The sequence below is a fragment of the Colobus angolensis genome, unplaced genomic scaffold (genome assembly GCF_000951035.1).
Source record: "Colobus angolensis palliatus isolate OR3802 unplaced genomic scaffold, Cang.pa_1.0 Scaffold71, whole genome shotgun sequence".
Classification (NCBI taxonomy): domain Eukaryota; kingdom Metazoa; phylum Chordata; class Mammalia; order Primates; family Cercopithecidae; genus Colobus; species Colobus angolensis.
In genome coordinates this window covers 9706223-9725724 of record NW_012120821.1, presented here as the reverse complement: position 1 = coordinate 9725724, position 19502 = coordinate 9706223, and the positions used below count along the sequence as shown (strand labels likewise).

The following is a 19502-nucleotide window of genomic DNA, read 5'->3' as shown; positions in this document are numbered from 1 at the left end:
GCGCAATCTCGGCTCACTGCAAGCTCCGCCTCCCGGGTTCACGCCATTCTCCTGCCTCAGCCTCCCGAGTAGCTGGGACTACAGGCGCCCGCCACCATGTCTGGCTAATTGCCACATTCTTAAAAAATCAGGTTTGCAGCTAATAAAGCATTTCATCATCACGTGATAAAATGTGATGCTTTGCTTCAGAAGCAGGAGACCCTGTATTCATTGCATTTCATCATCACAGACTCACTGGATGCTCACTTGTTCTAAGGCTAGAATCGCTTTCACATTCAAGAGATGAAGAAATGGGACTGAGTCGAGGAGAGGGAACCAAGATCCTGTAAGGAACAGATGACGGTGTCAGGGAGCTCCAGCAAACGACTACTGTGGGGTTTTTAGAGTCTTATTCTATGTACTAGGCCCTAAACCAGCAGTTTTTAAATTGATTCCATTATGTGGACAAAGAAATCCTCCTTCATATTAGAGAACTATCCAGTCCTGAGGACTTTCAGCATCAATCAAATGGGCTTTGAAACTTCAGGGCTTAGAACACTAAAGCGGGAAGACCAGAGCAGTTACCTAACTCAGCCTCCCTGTTTTACTGCTGAGGAAAGAGTCTCCCTGAACAGCTAAAATCAGGCATCAATACTTGAGCAACAAACACTTGCCATCTCCAAGGAATTAACTTTCCTTCTTCTCCACTAACCCCATCCTCCTCTTGGGTTTCCCATCTCGGCAATTAGTGACTCAGCAGACTCCTGAAAGCACCAAGTCTGCCTTCTTCCTCACTCTCAGTTCTATCAGTCTACAAATCCCATTGATGCCAACTTCCAAATATTCCTTACCTCTGATCCTTCTCTGCCTAAGATTCCTGCCTGAGTGTCTCCATACAACCTTAAGCATCTCTTCTGCCTAGATGAATAGAACAGCCTTTCTAGCAGGTCTCATTTCTCTTCCCTCCCAATCTACGCTATCCTCTCCAACAGACCGCCTTTCTAATACTAAAACCTGATAATATACCTCCTGCCTCTCCACTTAAAACCCCTGCATGGTTTCCCCTTGATAAGTGCTTTACCCTGGCATTCAAGACCCTCTGTGATCCACCCTGTCCTTCTCACACCTCATCTAGGGCCAGATCTTTTTCATTTATTTTTATTATTTTTTTGAGACAAGGTCTCACTGTTTGCCCAGACTAGAATGCAGTGGCATAATCTTGGCCCCTGTAGCCTCGACCTCCCAGGCTCAGGTGATTCTCCCACCTCAGCCTCCCGAGTAGGTGGGACTACAGACACACACCACCATACCCGTAAATCGTTCATATTTTTAGTAGAGACAGGGTTTCGTCATGCTGCCCAGGCTGGTCTCGAACTCCTGGACTCAAGCAATCTGCCCGCCTCAGCCTCCCAGAGTGCTGGGATTACAGGCATGATTACGGTTTGGCTGTGTCCCCTCCCAAATCTTATCTTGAATTATAGCTCCCATAATTCCCATGTGTTGTGGGAGGGCCCCAGTGGGAGATAATTGAATCATGGGGGCGGTTTCTCCCATACTGTTCTCGTGGTAGTGAAGAAGTCTCACAAGATCTGACTGTTTTATAAGGGGCTTCCCTTTTCACTTGGTTCTCATATTCTCTCTTGCCTGTCACTATATAAGACGTGCTTTTTGCCTTCTGCCATGATTGTGAGGCCTCCCCAGCCATGTGGAACTGTGAGTCCATTAAACCTCTTTTTCTTCATAAATTACCCAGTCCCAGGTATGTCTTTATCAGCAGCATGAAAATGAACTAATACAAGGTGTGAGCCACCATGCCTGCCCTAAATCCTTTTCTCTTAAACTTTAGTGACTCCAAACTGCTCATCATTCCAAAATGCAATACTATTTCATGACTTCACACCTTTGCACAACCTATTGTTTCTAGGTAGAATGCTCTTCTGTGGCTGGTCTGCCAGTTAAACTCATTACACAAAATCAGGTCCAGTGTCACCTCTACCAGGAAGCTTTCTCTCTGCCTCTATTCCATTTGCCCTCAGCCCTGTCCATCCCTGCTCCCCATCACCAGCAAAGTTTTACTCCTTTTCTCTGGAACATTTCTATACCTTATACACATATCTATTCAAATATCCTCCCACATTATTACACAGAAGGGAAAAGTATTGGCACTGCAGCCAGTCTTCCAAACTGTGTTACCCTGGCCAAATGACTTAACTACTCTGTACCTCAGTTTCCTCTCCTATGAATAACAGAAGAATCCTGCGAGGGTTGCTAAAGAATTTTAAATTAGGTAATTGTTATGGACTATATGCTTGTGTTCCCTCCCCACCTCTGAGTTCACATATTGAAACCCTAACCCCCCAGGGGATGGTTTTAAGTGATAGGCTCTTTGGAGGGTCATTAGAGCATGGAGGTGAACCCCACACGATGGGACTAGTCTCCTTATAAGAGGAGGAAGGCAACTAGTCCTCTTTCTCTCTACCAGGCAGGCATACAATGAGAAGGTGACAAGCTATAAACCAGGAAAAGGGCCCTCACCAGAACCCAACCATGCTGGTATGCTGATCTTGGATTTCCAGCCTCTGAAACTGTGAGAAAGAAATGTTTGTTTTTTAAGTCACCCAGTGTATGATATTCCATTATAGCAGCCCAAACTTCCCAAAACAGTAATCTAGATAAAAACACTCAGCAAATGTTGCTATTGTTATTGTTATGTATTCATTCTTTTAGAGAACTTCCACTTTCAGCCAAACTGTAATAACAGAAACTTGATTGACTCTTGCCCCACATCACTCAAGCAACCAAAAAGTAGACAAAATATGTTAAACAACAGTTTTGAAGACCTGGATATGAGGCAATAAAGGACAGTGATTCCTGAGACACAGGAATTGAATGATGTGAACCCTAGGATTGCCCCAGATTACTATCTTAAGAAAGATTCCAGGCTGCAGTGTAGAGTGTGGGGGCAGTAGGACCTTGGTGAAGCCCAGTGGACGCCCTGAGTTGAGAAAATGGAACTGTGAGTCAGGGAAGACTGAGATAGCCAGAGTTCTCAGGACAGAGTATTGGGAAGGACACTTTTGTACAGAGAACTCTGGAGTGTCTCCCTTAAATGTTTTGCTGGGTACAGATCAGCATGCAGGTGAGGAAACTATCCAAGGCCAAACTACCTGAAAAACACCCCCAAAAAAGCAGAGGTAGCAGTGCCTGGTGTCCACACAGAGCCAGGAGTAGTGTCTTTCTCACCAGGCAGACTAGAAAACATCATGATTCATGGAGCACTGGGTAGAGCACACATAAGATTCTTGCTTGAGTAGTGAGGAATAGTAAGCCTTAGACTGAGTACCACTCCAGTCCTGCCTAACAAATCTTGAAAATCTTGAAATAGACCTGAAATCTATTTCCAAGTAACTTAACTGGATCCTACAACAAAGTTCAAGAATATGTGCAGGAATACGGAAATATCCAACATCCAAATAAGGTAAGATTCACTATATCTGTTACCCAGTGAAAAACTACCAGACATGAAAAAAACATCGTGATATGGGCCACAATGAAGAGAAAAATCAAAACCAACTCAGAATGGACAGAGTTAGAATTAGGAGACAGTGACATTAAGAGAGTAACAATAATGTATTCCATATGTTCAAAAAGTTAAGTAGAGGTCGGACATGGTGGCTCATGCCTGTAATCCCAGCACTTTGGGAGGCTGAGGCGGGCGGATCATGAGGTCAGGAGATCGAGACCATCCTGACCAACACGGTGAAACCTCATCTCTACTAAAAATACAAAAAATTAGCCGGGCGTGGTGGCGGGCGCCTGTAGTCCCAGCTACTCCAGAGGCTGAGGCGGGAGAATCGCTGGAACCTGGGAGGTGGAGGTGGCAGTGAGCCAAGATTGCGCCACTGCACTATAGCCTGGGAGACAGTGAGACTCCGTCTAAAAAAAAAAAAAAAAAAAGGAAAGATACACTATGTCGTTGGGTCAGAAGACTCACTGTTAAGATGCTGATTCTACTCAAAGTGATATATAGATTCAACACAATTCCATTCAAAATCCCAGTGGGCTTTTTTATAGACAATGACAAGCTGATTCTATATTTCATATGGCTGATCAAAGGACTACAATAGCCAAAACAACTTTGAAAAAGATGAACAAAGTTGGAGAGCTTACATTACCTGATTTCAAGGCTTATTATAAAGCTATATCAAAACAGTGAGGTTTTGGCAGAAAGAGAGACAAATAGATCAATGACATAGAATAGAGTATTCAGAAATATACCTAAACATATTTGGATAACTGTTTTTGACACTGGTGAAAATGCAATTTGGAAGAGAAAGATTAGTGTTTTGATCAAATGTTTCTGGAACAACTGGATATTCATAAGCAAAAAAGTGAACTTCAGTCCATACCTTACACCACAGACAAAAATTAACTCAAAATGAATCACAGACTAAATTTGAAAGCTAAAACTGTAGAACTTTTAGACAAAAACATAGGAGAACATCTTTTGAGCTTGGATTAGATACAAATTCCTATATATGACACAAAAAGCATGATCTATAAAAGAAAAAACTGATAAATTGGACTTTGTCGAAATTGAAAACTTGCTCTTCAAAAGATAAGAAGGGAATGAGAAGACATCTCACATACCCCATAAGTATATGTACCTACTATGTAAACACAAATATTAAAAATTAAAAAATAAAAAAGACAAGGCACAGACTGGAAGAAAATATTTACAGTTGGTATATCTCATAAACACCTGTATTCAAAATATATAAAAACTCTCAAAGCTCAATAATAAAAATAAACAATCCAATTTAAAAAAATAGGCAAAATGTGTACAGACATTTCATCAAAAAATATATCTGGATGGCAAACAAGCACATGAAAAGAAAGCTCCACATCATTAGTCTTTAGGAAGTACAAAATACAACTGATGACAGGCCACTACATACCTATTAGAATGGCTAAAATTAAAAAGACTGACCACTGGCCCCACATGGTGACAGCCAGGAGCAACGGCTCATGCCTGTAATCCCAGCACTTTTGCAGGCCAAGGCAGGCAGATCACTTGAGCTCAGGAGTTCAAGACCAGCCTGGGCAACATGGTGAAATCCTGTCTTTAAAAAACATACAAAAATTAGCCAGATGTGGTGGCCTGTGCCTGTAGTTCCAACTACTTGGGAAGATCGCTTGAGCCTGGGAGATGGAGGTTGCAGTGAGCTGTAATCAGGTCACTGCACTCCATCCTGGGCGACAGAGCGAGACCCTGTCTTAAGTAAATAAATAAATAGACTGACCATTACCAAATTCTGGCAAAGATATGGAGGAACTGGAATGTTCATACATTGTGGATGGGACTATAAAATGACACAACTACTTTTGAAGACAATAAATACTTTCTTTAAAATTAAATGTACAGCTACTGTATGATCCAGCAATTCCATTTTTAAGCATTCACCCAAGAGGAATGAAAACATGTCCATGCATGGACACACAGGTGTGCATAGTGTATTTATCACAGCCAGAAAACTAGAATCAACCCAAATGTCCAGCAGCAGGTGAAGGTCTAAGCAAACTGTGGTATAAACATTCAATAAAATACTCCTCGGCAATGAAGTATTGATACATACTACAAATATGGATGAATCTCAAAATAACTAAAAGAAGCCAGACCTCTCCCCAAAAAGGAGTGCCTGTTATATAATTCCATTTACATAAAATTCTACAAAGTGCAAAGTTATCTTGACAGAAAGTGGATCCACTGTTGCCTGATGATAGGAGAAGAGGAAAAGAGGGAAGAAGGGAAGGAGGGGCTGGGCACCGTGACTCACGTCTATAATCCCAACAATTTGGGAGCCCGAGGCAGGTGGATCACTTGAGGTCAAGAGTTCGAGAACAGCCTGGCCAACATGGTGAAACCCCGTCTCTAATAAAAATACAAAAATTAGCTGGGCATGGTGGCACATACCTGTAATCTCAGCTACTCAGGAAGCTGAGGCAGGAGAATCGCTTGAACCTGGGAGGTGGAGGTTGTAGTGAGCCAAGATCATGCCACCGCACTCCAGCCTGGGCGACAGAGCAAGACTCCGTCTCAAAAAAAATAAATAAATAAATAAAAGAAGGGAAGGATGGAAGGATTACCAAGGGACACAAGGAAACATTTCAGCGTGATGCATATGTTCATTATCTTGATTGTGGCGATGATTTCATGGCTTTTTACAAATACAAAATGTATAAAACTGCACATTCTAAATATCTGTAATTTATTCTATGTCAATTATATCTCAACAAAGCTGTCTGTTAAAAAGTATAAGACAACTAGGCTCTCTGCAGAGTCTCAAAATATCTTCTTACTAGACAACTAGGCTCTCTGCAGAGTCTCAAAATATCTCCTTACTAGACACTAATTAAAAAGGGAAAAATAGTAACTTTATAGTGGAGAAATCTAGCAGACAGTACTTTAAGTGATCAAAGTTAACATCACCAGGGATAAGACATCTTGACATCATGTACCTAACAACATCACTTTCATGGTGTTCTTGCCAAAAATGTCTAAACTCAATTTAATATGAGAAAAACCAGACAAATCCAAATGTAAGTTCATTCTAAAAACAAACAAACAAACAAACAAACAAAAAACAGACAACTAGCCAGTTGTATTAGACTGTTCTCACACTGCTATAAAGAAATACCTAAGACTGGGTAATTTATAAAGAAAAGAGGTTTAATTGGCTCACAGTTCCACAGGCTGTACAGGAAGCATGATGCTGGCACCTGCTTGGCTTCTGGGGAGGCCTCAGGAAACTCTCAATCGTGGCAGAAGGCAAAGGGAAAGCAGGCAAGTCTTAGGTGGCTGGAGCAGGAGCAAGAGAGAGAGAAGGGAGGTGCTACACACTTTTAAAGAACCAGATGTCATGAGAACTCTATCACTATGCAACACCAAGGGGGGAAATCTGTCCCCGTGATCCAATCACCTCCTACCAGACCCCACCTCCAACACTGGGGAATTACAATTCAACATGAGATTTGGGTGGGGACATAGATCCAAACTATATCAACAGTATTCTTCAAAAGAGTCAAGGTCACAAAAGACAAAGACCAGGGAACTGTTACAACCTAGAGAAGACTGGGGAGAAATGACAACTAAATACAATGAGGGATCATGGAGTGAATCCTATACCAGAAAAAGGACATTAGCAGGACATCAGGCAAAATGCAAATTAAGAGTGTAGGTTATTTCATACTATATCAATGTTAATTTTCCAGTTTCAGTCACTGTGTAAGATGTTAACATTAAAGGAAGTTAGATGAAGAATTTGGGGTCTCTCTCTGTCCTATTTTTGCAACTTTTTTGTTAAGTTTTAAATTATTTCAAAGCAGTTTAAAAACTGAAGGCAAAATAAAGACATTTTCAGATAAATGAAAGCTGAGGGAATTTGTCACCAGCAGACCTGCACTGCAAGAAATGTGTTGAAGCAAATTATTGAGGCCAAAGGAAAATAATACCTAATGGAATCCCAGACCCATTCAAAGGAATGAAGAATGCGGGAAATAGTAAATACATGACTGAGTATAAAAGACAAATGTACCCATTTTTTAGTTTCCTTATAGGATAATTGACTTTTCAGAGCAAAAATAATAACAATGTATTGTGTGGTTTATAACACTGTTAGAAGTAAAACAGATGACGATAGCACAAAGGATGAGGGTGGGAATGGAACTATACTGCTGTAAGGTGCTAATATTTTACTTGAAGTATGTAATACTCAAAGGCTAATGTGGTAAGTTAGAGATACATTGTAAACCCTAGATACCAGGGCTAGGATGAAAACCAAAAAGATTTTGAAAAGATGTATAGCTAAGAAGCCTAAAAAAGAGATAAAATAAAATACCAAAAATATTCAATTAATCCAACAGAATAAATAGAAAAGAAATAGTAAGACGACAGACTTGAATCCAACAGTTAGCATTACATATTAAGATTAACTGGACTAAACACACAAATCAAAAGGCAGAGACTGTCAAACTGAACAAAAGACCACGCCAATTTCATGCTGTCAACAAGAAGCACTCTTTAAAAATGCAGATAGGTTAAAAATAAAATAATGGTAAAAGATATACCATGCAAATACTAAGCCAAAGAAAACTAGAGCTGTTAAATTAATATCAAACAAAATAGACTTCAGGACAAGTTACTGATAAAGGAGTCAAATCATCAAGCTAATAACGGAGCTTCAAAATGCATGAAGAAAACACTGACAGAACTAAAAGGAAAAGTAGACAATCCAAAATTAAAGCTGGAAATTTCAACACTAACTTAGTAACTGATAGAACAAGTAAGTAGTAAAGCAGTAAAAAAGATGTGAATACCACCAATAGCAACTTGACCTAATTGACACTTACAAGATGCTACATCAACAACCCCAGAATACATATTATTTCCAAGTGCCATGAAACACTCATCAAGATGGACAATATATAAGCCATAAGAAAACTCTCAATAAATTTAAAGAGACTGAGATAATACAGAATATACTCTCTGCTGTCAACAAAATTAAATTAGAAATCAATACAAAAAATACTTGGAAAGTCCCCAAATGACTTAAAAAGTAAACAACACATTTCTATATAACCCATGGGCAGAGGAGAAATCCCAAGAGAAATTAGAGAATATTTTCAACTGAATTATAATGAAAATGTAATACACAAAAATTCCTGAGATATATCCATAGCAGTGCCTAGAAGGAAATTTGCTTTAAGATTTAAAAATCAGTGATCTTAGATTTGTAGCACAGCACATTACTCACGTTTGTGGTGCTGCAGGTGTCAACAAACCTACTGCGCTGCCAGTTGTATAAAAGTGCAGTATAATACAATTATACACAGTACATAATACTTGATAATAAATTACAATGTTACTGGCTTCTGTTTTTACTATAGTAGACTTTTTATTGTTATTTTAGAGTGTACTCCTTCTACTTCTAAAAAAAAAAAAAAGTTGGCTGTAGGATAGCCTCAGGCAGGTTCTTCAGGAGGTATTCCAGAAGAAAGCACTGTTATCATAGGAGATGACAGCCCCATGCATGTTACTGACCCTTGAAGACCTTCCAGTGGGATAAGATGTGGAGGTGGAAAACAGTGATATTGATGATCCTGACGCTGTGTAGGCCTAGGCAAATGTTTGTGTCTTGGTTTTGTAACAAAAAATTTTAAAAGTAAAAATAATTTTAAAAGTTAAACATAGAAAAATGCTTATGGAATAAGAATAAAAAGAAAAATTTTTTTGTATAACTGTACAGTATGTTTGTGTTTTAAGCTAAGTGTTATTACAAAAGAGTCTAAAAGGTTTTTAAAAATTAAAAGCTTAGAAAGTAGAAAGTTACAGTAAGCTAAGGCTAATTTCTTATCGAAGAAAATTTTTTAAAAATAGATCTAGTGTAGGTTAAGTGTACAGTGTTTCTGAAGTCTACAGTAGTATAATGTCCTAGGCCTTCACATTCCCTTACCATCCCCTCACAGACTCACCCAGAGAAACTTCTAGTCCTGTAAGCTCCATTCATGGGAAGTGTACTACATAGGTGTACCATTTTTTAACTTTTATACAGTATTTTCCCCTTTCTATGTTTAGATACAAAAAAGACTTACCAGTATTAAGTACGGTACCATGCTATACAGGTGTATCCTAGGAGCAATAGGCTATACTGGATAGCCTGGATGTGTAAGAGCCTACACCATCTAGGTTTGTGTAAGTGCACTCTATGGTGTTGGCACAATGATGAAATCACCCAATGACACTTTTCTCACAATGTGTGCCCGTCAAGTGACTCATGACTGTAGTTGGATGCAGAGCTGTAAAGATGGGAAGGAAAGGTATTCCACATAGCAACAACAGCATGAGCAGAGCCACAGAAGAGAGACATTGGGGGGTAATTATGAGGAACAGCTGAGAGTTATCTTTTAAAATTAACTTTATTGAAGCATAGTTTGCATATAATAAAATGCACCCATTTTACGTTAATAGTTCCATGAATTTTAAGCAATGTATAAAAACCCACGTGATCACCATCTCACAGAAAACGTCCTTTAAAAATTATCACTTTGAGCTGTTTTTGTGTTTAGTAAAGTATAATTTTATTACAAGTTTTATAATTCAATATTAAAACCAAAACAATACAGAGGCAATAAAATAGACTATATTTGAAAGCATATGCCTTGGAAATAGCTCTAGGTTTTAAATCCTACTTCTCAAGCAAGTTGCTAAATTTTTCAAAGCCTCAGTTTCCTCATCCATAAAATAGGGATAATAATAAAACCAGCCTCACAAGACTGCTGTGAAGATTAAAAGAAATAATGTGGGCTGGGCGTGGTGGCTCATGCCTGTAATCCCAACACTTTGGGAGGCCAAGGCGGGTGGATCACTTGAGGTCAGGAGTTCGAGACCAGCCTGGCCAATGTGGTGAAACACCATCTCTACTAAAAATACAAAAAAAAAAAAAAAGTAGCCGGTGTGGTGGCACACGCCTGTAGTCCCAGCTACTCAGAAGGCTGAGGCAGGAGAATGGCTTGAACCAGGAGGCAGAGGCTACAGTAAGCCAAGATCGCACCACTGCACTCTGGCAACACAGCAACACTCCATCTCAAAAACACAAAAATAAAAATAAAAATAAGTAAAATATGTTAAACTTCTAGCACAAAGCCTGGAACACAGCAGGACCTGTAAATGGTGTTAGCCTTATCACAATCAGACAGGCATTGGTTGTATAGTTACCCCAGAGTTATGGACCAGACTGTGAAACTTGCACACAAAGGCTTTCAAAGGATCCTAAATGAAACTGTCAAAAGGCTAACAAAAATGGCAGTTCTGAGTTCCACTTCCCTACTGATTCCACTTCACAATCACTGGTGAGGGCTCCAGGGTATTACATGCTCAAACGTAGTGCTTCGAGATGGAATGGGTCACTTGACAATTGATTCTGGAACAAGTTTAAAGCAAAACACTTAAAAGGTTCCCCATGAGTTTGTCAGACCTGCTCCCTGGCCTTTAAACAGAGCCTGACCTCCCACATCTCAGGCCACAGGAAGCTGGGGAAGCCACGGCTCTAGGATTCCCCCAGTGGCCCCATTCTACTTGGGGGCCCAACCGCCTGCTCTGGCTCCAGCTCCCTGGCTCTCCAGCATCCTGACTCCATGATCCAGCTCTGATATCTGTCTCCTTGTGTCAAGACCAGTTTCTTCAATTTACCTAGCTGTTTTAATAGCTGCCAACACCTACTATGTACTGTTAAGATGCTCCCTTAGTCTCAGCTTCCTGGGACCCCCTGCCCCAGCTCCCAGCACATAGGACCCAGGACACAGTTGCAACCATAATATAATTCAGGAGTCATGGGGACGGAGTGCCATCTACCTGAGCAACAAAGAGCTGGAACTCGTCAGGCAGAATCCATGAGCGAGGGTAGAAGTTGTACTCCTCAGGAAAGAGATTCTGCATGGTTCTCACTGCTCTGCTCAGAGTAATTTTACGCACCATCTCCGTCATGCCTGGGGAGAAGAGACGCTGTGAGGTTTTAACAACAGTGGGCTACTAGCTATAAAACAGCCATTATTTGGGACTTTTAAAACCACCCACCCGACATATTCTCTTTTTCAGGCAGGATTTTTAGAAAAGGTCTGAGTTGTTCCCCACAGCGGTGACTCATGGTTTGGAAAGAACTACTGAGTTAATGAAAAACCTGAGGTAATGGATAGGTGTTCTTTTCTCTTTATAAAAATGAAGCATCAGTTTGAAGGAATGAGTTTTCACCTAGTTTATTCTTTGTCATCCCCTTAGGTAATGAACAGGGAACCATTTATATCTTGCACTTAAAATTTAATACCTTCTATATTCCGGGGCCACCTTACATGCTTCTGGGATTCCTTCCATCTTGCACCCTAGAGAATATTATCTAGTGGACTCTGGTTACATTATGAGAGGCTTAATTAAGTTTCTTTCTTTTACTGTTTCATGAGTATTAAAGGCATGAAATAGGAAAACACACATCTTTCAGCATAAAATCTGTCTCCTTGAATGAAGGACAGGAAATAAAAAGAATACCATGATTTATACTTTAAGGGAAAAAATGCAATCTGTAGGAGTTCCTCAGTTATAAGGACTAACACTGACATTGATCCTATCTCATTAATTTGCCCAGAGGGAATTAAAATGTCTGTTATAAAACATGAAAAGAATGGTGGATTTTTTTTTCGTGTAACATCACTAGTAACTCTGACAAGAGAAGAAACTGAGTACTATATATTATAGCAAATTTTAAGCAAATAGGTAAAAATTATTATCAATTTTAGCATGTTTCGTTCTTTTTTCTTTTCTTTTTTTTCTTTTCTTTTTTTTTTTTTTTGGAAACACAGTCTTGCTCTAATGCCCAGGCTGAAGTGCAGTGGCATATCTCAGCTCATTGCAACCTCTGCCTCCCAGGCTCAAGTGATCCTCCCACTTCAGCCTCCCAGGTAGCTGGGACTACAGGTGTGTGCCACCAGGCCTGGCTAATTTTTGTATTGCTTTTGTTTTTGTAGAGACAGGGTCTCACTATTGCCCAGTCTAGTCTCGAACTTCTAGGCTCAAGCCATCCACACGCCTTGGCCTCCCAAAGCCCTGGAATTACAGGCGTAAGCCACTATGCCCAGCATCATCCTTATTTCTTTTTCTTTTTCTTTTTAGGCAGAGTTTCGCTCTTGTTGCCTAGGCTGGAGTGCAATGGCACGATCTCAGCTCACTGCAACCTCTGCCTCCTGGGTTGTTCAAGCAATTCTCCTGCCTCAGCCTCCTGAGTAGCTGGGATTACAGGTGCATGCCACCACGCCCAGCAAATTTTTGTATTTTTAGTAGAGAAGGGGTTTCACCATGTTGGCCAGGTTGGTCTCAAACTCCTGACCTCAGGTGATCCACCTGCCTCAGTCTCCCAAAGTGCTGGGATTACACACGTGCCCACCACACCCGGCTATCATGTTTATTTCTTAAGACAAGTATCACTGCCAAAAATGGAGGCTAAAAATGTCCTTTACCCTGAAAGAGACCAAACAGTTCCATTACTGACACTAGAAATGTGCTTAGCAAAATTATTTTTAATAGAAAATACAAAGTTCCATGTCAGCTTGGCATGCCCAAATTATCACACATTCCAAATGGGCAGTCAGAATGAATAAGGTTCCTCTAAATTCCCATGTTCAGAAAGTAAAGGGTAAACATCTGGGAAGGAAACTTTTAAGAACCACCTTCTTGCTTCCGTCAGCATATTAAAAAGTGCAATAAATCTAAAGATCCCAGCTTCAAGATGTCAGTGTCCACGTCTTAGTTGTTGTTTAGAAGGATATAGGGAAGGATTAAGTAAGAAATAAAGGAGCTTAAAAAGCACTAATAAACTGTTCTCTAACATGAACTGTTCAATAGTCAAGAAAACTCACTGAGGACACTGTTCTGAGCTTCCCAAGAAGGGAGTCTGGAAAATCACAGCTATTTCCTTTTATTCCCCCACAAAATTAGAATCATTGCATTATAAACACAACAGCTGACCACAAAGTAAACAAAGCAAAACTTCAACTTTTTTGGAATCCTTTTGCTTGAGGTTGACTAACATTTTAGTTACCGTATTGAAGTGAAAGCCTTCATAACTAACTGTAATACAGCACCTTACTCCACGTAGAGGATGCCTCCTGACCAAATACTGTTGTGGTATTTTCTGCACTTTAAAGTCGTTGTGCTGGGGGAAGGTTCTCTTTCCAAAATCCCTCAGCAGGTCAGAAGGGCTCACATAACCCAGAGGGCTGTGAGTACATGAGGGCAGTCTGGGTGCTCCAGAAAAGTTTTTGTGAAAAGCTATGTCCAGCAAATTCAGTCAATATTCATTTAATATCAGCAATGGCTCCTTCTGTAATGTGCATCATCAGGCCCCACACCAGCTAATAGGTGTTTCCAAGTTTACCTTTGTGTCTCCAGGCAGTTTTCTACTGAAAATGGCCAACTTAAGAAGCACCCCTGGAAGCCAGGCACTTCCTGCCTGCAGGCCGGAGGCAGCTCACTCAGACCCTGCCTGAATGCCTGTCTCCAGAAGGCACTGGTGTAGACCTCTCTCATTCCACTTAGCACCAAACCTTTGCTCCTCCATATCTAAGCTGTGCTACCATCCAGTGCCACCAGGCAGTTTCTGGCCCCTCACTAGAACCCACATGGAAGCTGCTGGCATCTCCACCTCTGGAGGTGGCTCAGAGACAGGTGTGGGAGTGGCATCTTCTCTCATTATGACCCTGACAAGCACACCATGGTTTTTAGCTGATCCAGGACACATGTTCCCAGAGAAAATCTGTGAGAAGGGAAGTCATGGCCAGCTCTGCTGACTTCAGGCCCTACTGGCTCCAGGCCCTGTCCCGTTTCCCTAAGCAGTTGCAGCACCTGACCCCTTGTCACTTGTGTCCCCTCCCTGGGCTCTAGGACCAATTCTGATCTGAGATAGAAGCTCTAGATCTAACCCCCAGCTCCCTTCTGCTAAAAGTCTGATCTAATAAGAAGAATTTTACCCATTTTTCCGGTGCTCTATTGCTTGTCTCCAAATGTTGGTGACCTTATCTTTTGCTCCTGGAGCCTGAGCGGCTGCCTTAGCAATGCACAGAGTTGAGGCCTTTTCTTTGCTGTCTCCAATGCCCCTCCTCTCTCTAGCCTCTCCTCTGTTCCCCTCAAGCCCACTCCGCAAGGGCTGGATTCCTCCTGTCAGTGACTTTAGCCCAGTGTCTGGGGTCCTGCTACCTAACAGCTCCTTTTGAGGTTGACTGTCCACCTAGGTTTCTCAATAAGGTCTCTCCCTAGATGTCCCTATGAGGGCAGTTCCCCTATCAATTGGGAAAACTTCCTAATTCAGGTGGGAACTTCTGACACCAACGGCTTACCTCCTGCCCCTCCTTCTGAGGCAGGCCTGGTGCTTCCGTCTGCTACACTGGAGTCTCAAGGCCTGGTGGGTCTCATCACATTCAAGTTAACTGAGAGCATAACAGTTCAATCTCAGGTCTGCCCATGCAGCCCTACTTAACCCAGTTAACATAAAACAAAACAAATCAAAACTGAGCTATACTTGGAGCACTATTCAATCAAAATATTATTTATAACAATAACTCTTGGCAAAAACACATCAGAACCACCAAACAACAAATAAATACTTTTAGATCCATCCTATTCTATTCCCATTGCCACTGATTCATTCATCTCTCAGGTGGATGTTGTAGCAGACTCTTAGCCACATCTCTGTTTCTTCTCTCAGCCGTCTCACCCATTTCTAATGTGTCTTCTGGCTGATCTTGCTAACATGCAAGCTGACCCGTGTCACTGTCTGGCTTAAAAATTCCTCAGTGGCTCCCCATAAGTTTCAGGCTCTAACAATGCTATACTTGGATTCCTGCTCATCACCCCTCCCCTACCCCGCTCACCTGATGCCCTCTATCCATGGTGAGCCACTTGCCCTTTGCTGAATGAACAATATGCTCAAGGCATTCTGTCTTTGCACCAACTCTGCTCCCTTGTTTGGCATGGGGATCGGGCCCATCCATCCTGGAGGCTCAGTTTCCACGCCAGCCCTCTTCTCCAGGATCTCTCACCCTGCTGCTCCGTGGGCAAATCTGGGTTAGGTTGCCTGCTCTTGCTCCAGACCTCCACAGCATTCCAGCTTCCTCCAGCATAGCCCTTAGGGTGCATTTTTCTTCTCTCTTTACATGCCTTTCTCTGTGTCTTTGTAGCTCCAGAGCCCAAACCAATGCTTGATAGATGGCTGTCCCCACATGTTCCTCACTGAAGCTCCCTCCCTCTCCAGCAGAAAGCCCCCTTCTCAGGTGGGCTCTCAGGTACCACCTTCCATGTGATGCCATACATCTCAGACCCTGAAACTCAGCAAAAGACCTGCTCAGAAGCTGAGAATGGACAGTTTTGGACTTTCTTAGAGCTAAATCTGATATGTCTAATCTGACATGTCTGATTTAGATATGTCTAAAGAAAGTAGACATATCTAATAATCTACTTTCTTTAGACGTTTCTAAATCAGATTATTTTCATAGAAAGTCTTAATTCATCAGCCAAAATATAATAATGTATTTTGAACCAGGAAATTACCCATAGAAAAGTGACTAAAATCTAATGTGCTGACACAAAGAAAATTAATCACTTCCATGTGTATATATCCATTCTCAGTTGACCCAGCACATACAATGTTTATACTTGCCTGGGATATCCACTAGAACTTACCCTAAGTAATATACAATGCATAGAAAGTGCATTTTAGAGTTATGGGATATATGAGAGACAGAAGATAAGCTTGGACACAAACTGGTATCAGAGGACAGACTGTTCTGGAATCACCCCTCTGCTGAGGATTACTACCTTTCACAGGGCAGAGGGTATGGCAGCACTGTTCCTCTGCCTAGAGGTTCAAGAGCCTGCTTTGTCATTAGAACTAATTAATTTCTGTTAGTAAAGTGGAAAAGTCTATGTTCCAATCACTGACATGTGGAATACGGGATGGGGCAAACTTGCTTCTTTGGAATGAATATCATTCTAGCACCTTTAATGAAACTAATCCTTGGGGGGTACTTCATTCTATATTTCCAATTTGCATTCCGAATGTAGATCTATAGCTACTTCTTTCCTACTCTCAGCCACTAGGTGAGGCATGAGAAAATGGGGAAAATGTAAATGAAGCCTCATTTGATGATTCATGTCTTAGGAACTCTGTCCTCATTTAAAGCGTTTTCTCTTCCAAACTGTATTCCTCCAACATCCTAATAAGTCCTTTAAGTGGCATCACAAAGCATCCTTTTCTGAGCAGCAAGGCGCAAAAAAGAATAGCTATCCCATTAAACTGTTGGGCAAGAATTCTGGCTGCAACAATCATTCTTGTTCTGTAACAAAACCCTTTCTCCTTCTCTAAGGATAAATTTGACCTTGGGTTAACTTTCTATCTTGGTTCCCCTAGAAAATAATGAAGGCAGAATGTTAGCTGAATTACTAGGCACAAAGCATATGGTTAAGATGATCTCTGATCTGGTAAATTGCATAAATATCTAGTAGAAAGCCATAGCTCCAAGCTTTTCTGAGTGCGATGATTCTTATAACTTAATATGACCCTTGCTGGGACCTTAGAAGCCATATTATGGTGCAGTTCTAAGAGATACTGGCTCCTGTGGGGCATCTAAGCCAAGAAAGACTCATATCCGCCAATGTGGATCTAGTCCTTTTGCACCTGAGCTTTCACTTGAGGAGCCAGAGACTAGTTCCTGGAACTCCTGCAAGCAGTCCACTGAAGAGAAATGCTTGACACTGACTGGCCAGCAAGCTGTGTTTCCTGCCCTGTATCCTTCTAAGTGAATCTGAGTCAAGTGTGGTCTGTGATAGTGAACTTGTAAGACTGTATGCTTAGGTAAAAATCCCTAGTGGATGTGGCATAACTACCACCCAGTGTATAATGTACAGCTATTGTGTTTTCTGCAATGTGTTTTCTTAAAGACGTGGGATAGAACATCAAGGAAAGAGTAAACTAATTCTCCCTTTAAAATAGGTAAAATTGATAAAATACTAAGAGAAAATACCTTATATTTAGGCTACTACACTAGGACTGCAACCATGCAAAAAGGATGAGTAAACATGCTTCAGGTTTGGGAGGAAATATAGAAATATTCACATCGCTATTTTGTTAAATGAGACATGGGATTCATGATGTTCTTTTTAGAAATTATTTATTATGACATTATAATATAGTCTGTGGAATATATTAACATTTTAAAAAATAAGTGGAAGGCCCTTTGACTGCATCATATCCAGCTTAATCCAGTGCTCCTTCTCCCTAAGCTGTCCTACCATCTTAAATATCCTCTTCATTCAGCCATCAAAAATAATGAAGGGACCCGGTAGAGTGGCTCACGCTTGTAATCCCAGCACTTTGGGAGGCTGAGGCAGGTGGATCACTTGAGGTCAGGAGTTTGAGACCAGCCTGGCCAACATGACATAGAAAACCCTGTCTCTACTAAAAATACAAAATTAGCCGGGTGTGGTAGTGCAGGCCTATAATCCCAGCTACTCAGGAGGCTGAGGCAGGAGAATTGCTTGAACCTGGGAGGCAGAGGTTGCAGTGAGCCAAGATCATGCCGCCGCTCTCCAGCCTAGGCGATAGAGCGAGACTCCATCTCAAAAAAGTGGTAGAGATTAAAATGCAAAACAAAAAAGTTGTATTGGGAGGTTGGTAGTGGAGTGAGGGAGGATATCTTAGTGCTGGCTATGACGCTTTTCTAGCACTAAGATTTCTCCTTGTAGGATAAGTCTTGCTGAGATAATGTCATTAGGCAAAAGGCAGAGGCTGTCTGCAGCCTGTAGTACTTAGTATGGAGACTGTATATTTGGTTTTAAAAATGATACCTCCAAATATAATACTTAAAGAAAAGGGAAGCTGATACCCCATTTCAATGACATATGCCTAGAATTGTGGTACTTTTGTTTCCTGCAAGAGTGAAATGTTCTATTATTTTTTCATTTTCAGAATATATTCCTCTCATTAGAACCCCACATTATATGTATAGCCCAAAAAGTGGAAACCATGTTCTTCCACCAGTGGAATTAGACCAAGAAAGCCTGCCTTTGAACCTTTAAAAGTCTGTCTCCAATCCTTAAATCCTTAATGGCTAGTGAACACAGCAATTCCCAATTAAGAGTCCCCAAGTTTGATCTCAAAAATAACTGTTATGTTTTTGTAGAAAAGTGTACCTGAGATTTGCCCCTAGAAACATTTTTAAATGTCAACAATAACAGCAAATACCTGGAAACTTGTTCACTTGACCAGAGAATATGTCATTGTCGTGAAATGAAACTCCGTGCCAGTAGATATCACAAGGCAAGCGCCGGCCAAATGGGAACTAGAAGAGAAAAAATGTGATTCACAATAAGAATAAGAAGAGCAGTGACCACACTGAGTATCCGTTACGTACAAATTCCTGGCACCCTGGTGCACTTACTATGGTTTAATCCTTCTAATACGCATATGAGGTAAGTGATATTCTTTCCCATTTTACAGATGAGGAAACAGATTCAGACAGGTTTAAAAACTTGTTCCAAGTGGTAGAGCTCTGATTACATGTGGCAGATACTACACTCCTGGCTTTGCAGGCACCATTTCACCTTAATCCTTATAACTACCCTATAAAGGATTACTCCCATTTTGCTGATTCAAAACTTAGGGCTGACAGAGGTAATTTAACATGCCCAAGGGCCACACAGAGCTGGTAAGGGGAAGAACCAGGATTTGAGTCTGGGTCTATCCAAATTCCAAGCCCATACGTCCCTTCCTCTGAAAATTACAACCCTCAACCGAGCCCAAAAGAATAAGCTTTCAGAGTCCCTCTTCCCCTCTCTCTCTCACACACACAAACACACACACACAAACACACACACAGTCTCTCTCTCTCACACACACACACACACACACACACACACACACACACAC

General features: G+C 41.2%; 1 protein-coding gene across 1 annotated transcript in view; it reads right to left on the bottom strand.

Moving 5' to 3' along the window:
- The window catches only part of TTLL11 (tubulin tyrosine ligase-like family member 11), a 273330-nt gene that overhangs the window by 197939 nt on the left and 55889 nt on the right, over positions 1 to 19502 (bottom strand). Inside the window, exons 3-4 of the mRNA XM_011927426.1 lie at positions 18819 to 18915; positions 11390 to 11523 (exon numbers count right to left, since the gene is read on the bottom strand). Coding sequence (XP_011782816.1) covers positions 11390 to 11523; positions 18819 to 18915 — 231 coding nt within the window. The remainder of the gene's footprint in view (positions 1 to 11389; positions 11524 to 18818; positions 18916 to 19502) is intronic.